The sequence below is a fragment of the Mus caroli genome, chromosome 5 (assembly GCF_900094665.2).
Source record: "Mus caroli chromosome 5, CAROLI_EIJ_v1.1, whole genome shotgun sequence".
In the NCBI taxonomy this organism is placed as follows: domain Eukaryota; kingdom Metazoa; phylum Chordata; class Mammalia; order Rodentia; family Muridae; genus Mus; species Mus caroli.
Window position 1 is genome coordinate 99,736,378 of NC_034574.1, and position 10,068 is coordinate 99,746,445.

At 41.5% G+C, this 10,068-nt stretch overlaps 1 protein-coding gene across 1 annotated transcript in view; it reads right to left on the reverse strand.

Moving 5' to 3' along the window:
- Positions 1-2,988: 2,988 nt before the first annotated feature.
- The window catches only part of Hfm1 (helicase for meiosis 1), an 88,673-nt gene continuing 81,593 nt past the window's right edge, over positions 2,989-10,068 (reverse strand). The window contains 4 exon segments of the mRNA XM_021163373.2: positions 2,989-3,070; positions 3,962-4,113; positions 4,824-4,935; positions 8,055-8,145. Coding sequence (XP_021019032.1) covers positions 3,001-3,070; positions 3,962-4,113; positions 4,824-4,935; positions 8,055-8,145 — 425 coding nt within the window. The 3' untranslated portion in view covers positions 2,989-3,000.

A 10,068-nucleotide genomic window follows, 5' to 3' on the forward strand; every position in this document is an offset into this window, starting at 1 on the left:
CAGAGGCAGAGGCAGAGGCAGAGGCAGAGGCAGAGGCAGAGGCAGAGGCAGAGGCAGAGGCAGAGGCAGAGGCAGAGGCAGAGGCACCTGGATCTCTGAGTGTAAGGCCACCCTGGTCTACAGAGTGAGGTCCAGGTAAACCAGAACCACACAGTGAGACCCTGCCTCAAAATAACAATGACAACAAAGTACACAACATGTAGAAAATAGAAATAGTCATCACTCTTACATATGCCTTCTGGAATGGATTCTCTTAAATTTCTGATAATTGCTTCCTCTCCTTTCTTTCATATATAGGTGTTCCTCATACTTTAATATGCATAAAATCACCAGGAGCCTTATTAGCACCCAGATTCTGACTCTGACTGGCCTGGCCTCCCATCTCCTAGTCTCCTTATCTACATGAGAAGCAAGGCCTTGAAGGATGTTGTTTTGTCCGACTAACTGACCAAGGCCTAGGTAAGGTTCCTAGCTTGATTACCTTGTTTGATGCCAAGCCTCACTCTTATTTGCACTAATTCCTTCACTGGCAACCTTTTAAATTCCCACAAAAGTAAATGTTCTTAAATGCAGACATGTTAGAATCTACAATTCCACAGATGAATATGACCCGTATCCCCAGGCTAAGGGTTCTCAAAGAGGATTTCTAAGGTCCAGGAATTCATATATTTAATATACTAGCCATATTTTTATGATAATGCAAATTCGAGAAACATTAGTCTTCTAAAGTTTAGGTTTCACATCAAGATCTTCACAGTTTGGCATTAAGTTACATTCTAAACCTCTATAGCATTAACCTATGTTAAAAAAAAATCTATTATTTCCCAAATAGATGCTTTCCTCTTCAGATCTCTGCTCAGGCTGTTAACTCTGTCTAGAATGTCCATTTCTTACATTTTCCTCAACAAAGTGTTACCCATTTTTTTAAGGGTCAAGTTTTAACTTCTCTCTGAAAGCCACCTCAACTGTGTAGCTAAGACCATATCCTATAATTCTTAAAACCATGCTTACAATGTGGAACTTGAGCCTATAGTACAGGGTCATTGGGTAATTTGTTGGAAATATAAACCACTGAGAACACTCCAGCCCTAAGTGAGAAGCTCTGAGTATGGTCCAGAGCAACCTCAAGTGACTCAGTGCACTGCTGCAGTGTGCTCTGCACACCATTTCTCCTGGTGCAGTGTGTCCCACGCACTGCCTTTGCGGGTGCAGTGGCCCCCCAACCCCCACACTGCCTTTATGGGTGCAGCGTGCTCTGTGAACTGCATCTGCGGGTGCAGTGCATCTCCTGCACTGCCTCTGTGGTTCAATGTGCTCCGTGCACCGCCTCTACAGGTGTGGTGTGCCCCGTGCACTGGGTGTATTGGTGCAGTGTGCCCTGTACACTGCTTTTACGGGCACATGCCACCTATTTCCTTCCATTTATTGTCCTTTGCAGGTGCTGCATTGAACCCCACAAGGAGCAGTTTATTGGTGTGATTTTCCAACAGTTTAGATGGCTGTTAGCATATTTTGGCAATAGACTATTTTAAAGATACACACATTGTGCTTTAAAGATATTAATACTATTGCATACATAAGACGCTACAGCAAAACTTTTATACTCGCCAGTAAATCAAAACACTAACATGGTTTGCTTCCCAGTGAGAGTGGCTTTATGCCAGAGGCCTGAGGCATGTCTGTATTTATTGCATCTTACTTACTGCCTCTACCAGCATGCAGACTCCTGAAGAACAGAAACGGCGGTCTCCTCACCCTCAGGACCGAAGAGTGCGATTCACCTAACAGATCACACTGAATCAAACTCTTATTTCTTTACTGCCGAAGTTAAGAATAAACACACTTTAGTGCATCAGTTGTTCATCTGAGTGGATCTGAAGAACCTTTAAAGGTTGTGTGATAGGCTCAGACACAGAGACTGCAATCGTAAAGACGGGCGTGGCCATCCTTAACAGGAGACCGAATTCTGAGCTTTGTGCTCAGCTTTTGATGGAAGTGTAGTACACATTCCTAACAACATTCACCAGTAATGGCAGTAATCATCTCACCCATGAGTTCCTTTTCTTCTCTGGCCTCTGTGCTTTTATGCTTAGAGACAAAAACATCATTCTAAAATTTCTTAAGTGGTTTCAGCTTCAGCTATTATTTATATAGTAAATTATAAATGAGCCTAAACTCTTACTTCTCAATAAATAAACTTGAGATAAGACTTACAGTAAAAAAATAGAAAATACCTTTTTGTTATAGTAAAAGTATCCTAAAAGTTTCAATCTTTTACCTATGGTAGCTGGAGAGATGGCTTAATGGTTAAGAGTACTTTTTGCTCTTGCAGAAGATCCAGGATCAGTTCCCAGCACCCACAAGACAGCTTACAACCACCTGCATCTCCAGTTGTAGGGATGCAATACATTTCCACTGGCTTCTGTGAGCCCCCGCACTCACATGGGACAAATGAACTCATGTAGGACCACACACATACAGATAAAGAAAATACCTTAAAAAAGAAAAAACAATGTAAACAAAACAGCAGTCCACACTGATTAGCATTTTCATTTATTACTGCTCAAAATGAAAGAACAGATTCAAAGGCTACTGGATTCTTAAAAATGCAGAAGAGCAAACAACAGAGCAGGACACACAGGAACCCTGCTGGCGAACACACTGTGACTACACACGGTCACTGACAGCATTATTGTGCTTTCTCAGACATCTTTCTTAAGAAAATATAAAAATGAAATATAAGAGCCTATTAAAATTGGTTTAATAAGAAATTATTTATGAAGATAAATTAATTATCAGTTTACTAAAAAAACATACATTTCCAGAAGTTATAATAAAAATAAAAATATTATCAGTCCATATATTTTTTTATAAGAAAGTCAAGGAATGAATCAAACTTAAGAAAAAAACTCTGAACAATTCTCAATTATCTTTAGAAATAAAAAGCATTTTTAATCATTACACATGTTTATACTTTGCCTTATTAACTACATTTTTTCTTTAGAAAATGCCATTAAATATTCCCAGAAGGGCCTTCATTTCTTCAGCTGCATCATCAGGATAATACTTACTGGAGAGAAAAAGCAAATACAAAAGTGTTTGGTATTTTTTTTTTTGCAAACCAGCTTATTTTAAAAGTACATAATAAACAAGTTAACATTATAGTTACACTTGAAAGTGTGAGGTTAATATAGAAAACATGGTAAGATAACATTGTCTGGGGCTAAAACCAACAGACTGTAAGCTGTAAAGGGTAAGGAACAGACCTCTTAATTATTTCTTTAAACACATTGGAATATAACACTGCTCAGTAAAAGCATAAGCAGTTTTCTAAGCTTGGCCTCTCCAAGGAGAGAGAAACAGGGGGTGCAGAGGTCCCCTCAGGAATGGCCAGCAGTGGGTGCTGTGACATTTATTACTACTGTGACACTGAACCTGTGGAGCTAACGGAGTAAACCACAACCTGAGATTCTATAAGTACCTGATTTCATGTGGATTTCTCCAATGACACTACAGTATATTCTGTCAAGAAAACATTCTGCATTCAAGTCAGTAAAACTTCCTTTATCAACTCAATGTTTTATAATTAATAGCATTAAACATTTGTTTTAAAAATCAGTATACCTAATGTTGATGGCTGTAAGGCTCCTCGGTTCTCAGGAGATCTAAACTTTCCACTTTAAACAGAGGTTTTGCTTGATCTTTAAATGAACAAAGGAGGATCTGGAGAAGTGGCTCAGTGGTTACGAGCATCGCAGTGCTCTTCCAGAGTCCAACGCCTGCACTCATATCAGACGGCTCACAACTGCCTGTAACCCCCGCTCCAAAAGGACTAGACTCCTGTTCTCACAGGCAAACACACACACACACACACACACACACACTTAGAAATGAACCAAAAAAAAAAAATCTTTGTAAAAATTTTACTAGTAAAGCCATTAAATGTATTTAAAGAGCTTACCTAAGATCAATGTCCTTTTTAGAGCCACTGTTTCCAATAAAAATATCCACATCCTTAAACTTGGGAGACTGTGGTGTTTTCTTAGAGTGGGTCAAGCACAGCCTCTCAATCACTGGTGAGAGAGTCAGCGGTCTCCTCTCTTGTAAATTGACCTATGTTTTACCCAATATATAAGATTCAATTTGCGAAACACATGAAGCTCAGGAAGAACGAAGACCAAGGTGTGGATACTTTGCCCCTTCTTGGAATTGGGAGCAAGGCACCCACGGAAGGAGCTACAGAGACAGAGTTTGGAGCTGAGACGAAAGGATGGACCATCTAGAGACTGCTATATCCAGGGATCCATCCCATAATCAGCCTCCAAACGCTGACACTATTGCATACACTAGCAAGATTTTGCTGAAAGGTCCCAGATATAGCTGTCTCTAGTGAGACTACGCCGGGGCCTAGCAAACACAGAAGTGGAAGCTCACAGTCAGCTATTGGATGGATCACAGGGCCCCCAATGGAGGAGCTAGAGAAAGCTGCTTGTGGACGTTGTACATCGTGGTGCGCACTAGGCTCCGCACCACGATGTACAACGTCCACCCAGAGCTCGTGTCTCTAGCTGCATATGTATCAGAAGATGGCCTGGTCTGCCATCAGTGGAAAGAGAGGCCCATNGGTCGTTCAGACTTTATATGCCTCAGTACAGGGGAATGTCAGGGCCAAGAGGTAGGAGTGGGTGTGGGAGGGTGTGAGGGACTTTTGGGATAGCATTGGAAATGTAAATGAAATAAATACCCAATTTAAAAAAGCAGCAATCACAGAAAGCTAGGTATTCAAAGAAAATTTGAAATAAAAACAAAAGTACGTGGCTTACAAGACTTGCATTCCCAGCTCGTTGAGGGATCTCTGCCACAGAGGACAGCGCGAAGCTGGACCTGGAACAATCTCGTAAATAAGCATCTGGCTTCCCAGGTGATGAAGCAAAACTAAAAGTTAAAATTAATTATGTATGAAATAGAACACCGTGAAAAACAAACCGTTACTGTTCTACATTAATAGTTACTCTGAAAAGAATACCAAGTTTAATATAAAGCTTATCAATAGTTACTCCGTGAACAATATAAAGAATATCTCCTGCAAAAAAAGTTGATATTGTTTCCAATACTCATTGAGAACTTGGTGTTTCTTCCTCTTCCTCTTCCTCCTCCCCCTCTTCCTCTTCCTCCTCCCCCTCTTCCTCCTCTTCTTTTGAAACATAGTGTCACTATGTAGCTCTGGCTGTCTTGGAATTACTGTGTAGACCAGGCTGGCCTCAACTCTGCCCGATGCTGGGACCACATCTGGCTACTTCCTTTCCTCAAGAACAAACCAATTTATACATTCCAGATTAGAGTTTTATTTAAGAAATTCAACAATTTCCTTTAAGATTCAGGGTTATGCTTGATTTTCTATAACCTTGAAACCTGTAAATCTTTTCTAAACTCACATTGCTTAAGCTTTATCCTCCTTTCTGTATTCTGGATTCACATAGTTACCACAGTCCTTCATATAACTATATATAAGACTTCATAACTTTTTATAAAATTCATACATGAGAACACACTCATCATTCACTACTATGTGCCATAATTATGCTAGAAACTAGATATAAAGTGGTAAACAAGCCATCAGTGAAGTATTATCTAACACAAGAACAGACCATGTATGAAAATAGCTTTGTTGCTGAAGTGCTTGTGTTGTAAGTGCTTGGCCCTTTTGAGCTCTAAAGCCCAGGTGAAAACATGATCCATGCATGGGACCCTGTGTGGGGAAATGGAGACAGGTGGTCCTGGCATCAGTGGGCCAGCCTGGTCTGCTTGAGATCCCAATCAGTGAGAGATCCTGTCTCAAAAACAAACAACCCCCCAAACCCACCCACCCAACCAACTACCACCAATAACAACACAGACTAGAGAGACAGCTCAGCATTGAAGAGTGACTGTTGTACAATTCAGAGGACTGGAGTTAGGGTTCCAGGGCCCACATAACAAGCCAGCCATCCCCCATTCCTCTAGCTCCCGCTCTGAGTAGGGCTTCGGTAAGAGGATCACAGGTGCTTTCAGGCTTCCAGTGTAGCCAAGAAATCCTGAGGCCCAGGCTCGGGGACAGTGAAAGGACAGTGAGGGTCTCCTATGGCCTGTGTGTCCTTAACACATTCCTTCCCAGTGTGCACGTATGCTCACACAGATACTCAGACACAAGAAAATAATTATAGTAATATGGACCATGCCTGAGGAATGAGCCCAAGATTGTCCTCTAGCTTCCATAGGTGTGTGTGGGCACACACACACCAATGTGCATGCACCCACACACATATGTACTATAGGTGTGTTTATATATTTACACACACAATTACAGGTTTTGAAGGCACACCAGGTCATCAGCTCTCATGGGCTTTCTCCCATGGAGCAACTTCTGATAGTGTTTTTCATGGGCAATCTATCTTCTAAACTGTTCCAGAATTAAATCATGGTGTAGAAAATGGTTTTCATGCTGTTTTTGTCCTTTCCTACCCACAGCTTTATTTTCTTTTGCTGCTTTTGTTCTTTCCTGACTCAGACTCAAAATCAATAAATTAAGGGATAAGAGTACAACTCTAAAAAACTGCCAGATGGTGGAGGAGATCAAAACCCAGAGTACCTTAGGTGCACGACTGGTCAGTGGAGCACCTTAGGTGCACGAGCTGGTCAGTGGAGCTGCCTTGGCAGGCCCGTGAGCACCTTGCTAGTGGTGAGCACAGTGCTCTAAGGCCCAGTGGCAGGAAACCAGCAACGTGTGGGCAAGGTGGACTCTGCAGTTGTCTGAGTCTGAGGTCCTGTGAGCCTGATGCTCTGCATCGCTAAGTGATCTATGTAGACCAGAATAGACACTGCCAGCATTTTTTGCTTCTGGCCAAAATTCCTCTTCTGTCTTGATTTCTTATCAAGTCTATTATTTCCAAATGCACTTTGCACTTCAGCAAAACTGTTTCAAATTGAACATTTCCGAGATGATTTTTTTCTTTCTCAAATCTGTGGTTCCTGTATTCTCAGAAATATCTCTCTATATCTAGCTGCTATGCATTCTTTCCCCTTCTCCATTATCTTATTTCATTATCAAATTGAATAGATTATATCTGAGATATAAAAACCTGTGTCTGTGTGTGTGTGTGTGTGTGTAGATCACAGGACAAACTGTGGAAGTTGTCTCTTTCCTTCCAGGATGTGGATTCTGAAGATCAAGCTCAGGTCACCTGGCTTAGTAGCAAGTGTCTTCACCCAGTCAGCTTCCTCACTTGTCTCCCCCTCAGTGCTGAAATGACTCTTTAAATGATTAAACTGAATGTCTGCATCATCTGTCATGGAGGGGAACTACTGGAGACCCCTAAGCTAGTCCTGGTCTACACGGATAACTGTTGCTGTGCTTTGATGGAGGTAATGCCAAGTATGTTGATTTCTTTGAACTAGATGTCAAAATTTAAAGACCACGAAACATCCCATAAAGTGTCACATTCCTAACTTTCCTTGAATAATCACAATACCTGACAACACTAAACTATATTTTGTAGACAGCAATAACTATCTACAGCTTAGTAATGAGTATCTCGTTATTGAGATAGTCTTCTGAAGGCTCTTGCGTTTGAGAATGAAATGAGTACTTATTGCGGCAATTAAGGCCCTTACACTCTGTAGTTTCATCCTTACTCCCATGGCCACACAAAACATACATCAACGATCCTTGTAAATGGCCTGTCTGCTTAAGCCAATGTCCTTTTCTTAAAAAGAAATTTAAACCTAGAATGCCTATTCATCTCTTTCCCACGTGTTTGGAAACTATGAAGTTCCCAGGTTCCACCCTAGAGACCATGATTCAGTGGGTCTGATGATGTGGGACAAGAACTCAGACTTTTAACGAGCATTGCTAGACAGTTCTGATGCAAGTGGTTTGATGATGGTACTCAAGAAAGAAACCTCCAGCACTAGCAAATTCAGATTGGTTAACACACTCTGATTCTCTGACACCTCTCCAACTGTGTTTCACAGGGATATAAAGTTCTAGGAGTTACAGACTCAAGTGTGAAGCTTGCCTGTTTGAGTTGTCTCTTTGGAATCTGCTGCTTGACTTCTGGAAAGGTAGCTTACTTCCGCAGAGACCTGAATCACGAGTGTCTCCAAGTCCTACGAGAGGAAAGAACATTTTGAAGTGAAATGCCATTTGGCAGCTAATGGAAGTGCATGTCTGTAATCAGGACTGTTTAGAAGGACGTGCAGGGCTGAGGAGGTGGCTGGTGGGTAAAGTGCTTTCTGTGCAGGCATGAGGACTGCATGTGGCTTCCCTAGAACTCACATGAAATTTGGGCATCAGTTTCTTAGACAGCTGGTAAAGCCATCACAAAAAACAGAAATTAGGAAAAAATTAAAGAAAGGAGTATATGTCCTAATTTGCTTTTGATTGTCGAGATAAAACACCATGACCAAAAGAAATCTGGGGAGGGAAGGGTTTGTTTCAACTTAAATCTGATCATCACAAAGGGAAGGCAGGGTAGAAGCCTGGAGGTGGGAACTGAAGTACAGACCAGGAAGCAAAAGTGCTACGGGGCTGCTCCCCATGGGTTACTCAGTTTGCTGTTTTATATCCACCTCCGGCCACCTTCCAAGGATGGCACTGCCCACAGGGGACTAGGCCATCCCAAACCAATCATTAAGAAAATGCTCCCACAGACTGTCTACGGACCAATCTGATGGAGGCCCTTTCTCAGTGAGGCTTCCTCTTCCTGGATGACTGTAGCCTGTGTAAAGTTGACAAAGGTAATTCTCCATAATCAAAACTGATTTACACAGAAAACATAAGACAAAAAGCTAAGAAAATAAACTACAAAACATACGGTTTATTAGCTACTATGTTTAAAGGTTTTCAGCTTATCAACATTGACTTAGTATTTAAATTCAGATATATGACCAAATTGAAATTTATTCAGCCTTTTTAATGGTCTGAAAGTAATTGTTTAAAATACTCTACAAATGGGGAAAAGGTTTTCCCAGTGGCAAAGCTATGGCCGCACAGGTTAGGTCACCTCAGAGGGTCAGCATACACCTACTTTTACCTTGCAGGACACATCTACAGTGTTCAGTTAGGGGTTAGTAGTTGTTCAGTGATACAGCAAATGTGCCTAGTGATCCACATCATAGATTTCTAGATCTGTTCTGTGTAAGTGATCAAGCTCTGATCTTCCTGAGAGAGTGAGGTCTTTAGGATCCCAAGACAATAGCATTTTAGCTCCTAATGAGTTCCTGGGGCTGTTGCCTTCTGTTATGATGTGTTTCAGGTGGTTGTGGTAGAATGTATCAGCAAGCAATAGGGGGAAGAGGGTTCTGCAGTCTGAGGAACTGGTTTCTCTGTCTGTCCATATGGCAAGCATATCGCCATCTTTTCCTCTAGTCAAGTGACTGGTAAGAGTTTCAATGAACTGTTTTAGTAATCAGAGCAAATCTGTCTGTAACTCATTATCTGTGTCATGGTTTTGGGTTTGTGTCTGATTTAAATACACCTTCCAACAGACAGCACCAACCTTCTTACTTACTTATTTTTATACCCAAAAGTGAGCACTTCCACTAGAACTCAGGCTATTCTCTTTCCTTGAAAGCAGATGAATAAAAACATAACACTTTTGTCTTTCACAGAGACCCTAGGTGAACTCAGAATGGAGACCAAGATAGTCTGTTTTATGTCAATTTAACAAACAGCCTGGATCTAATAGGACTGCTAAGACACAGGAGGGATGTCTCAATAGTTAAGAGCACTAGCACTGGCTGCTCCTCCAGAGGATACTCCTTTGATTCCCAGCACCCACATAGCAGCTTGGTCCATTCATGACACCAGTTCCAGGGGACCAGATGCCCTCTTCTGGCCTCTGTGTGCACTGCATGCATGTGCTGCACAGCATATAAGCAATCTGCTCATACATATAAGATAATTTTTTTTCCTTTTTAAATATTTTTATTAGGTATTTTCCTCATTTACATTTCCAATGCTATCCCAAAAGTCCCCCATACCCTCCCCCTCACTCCCCTACCCACCCACTCCCACTTTTTGGCCCTGGC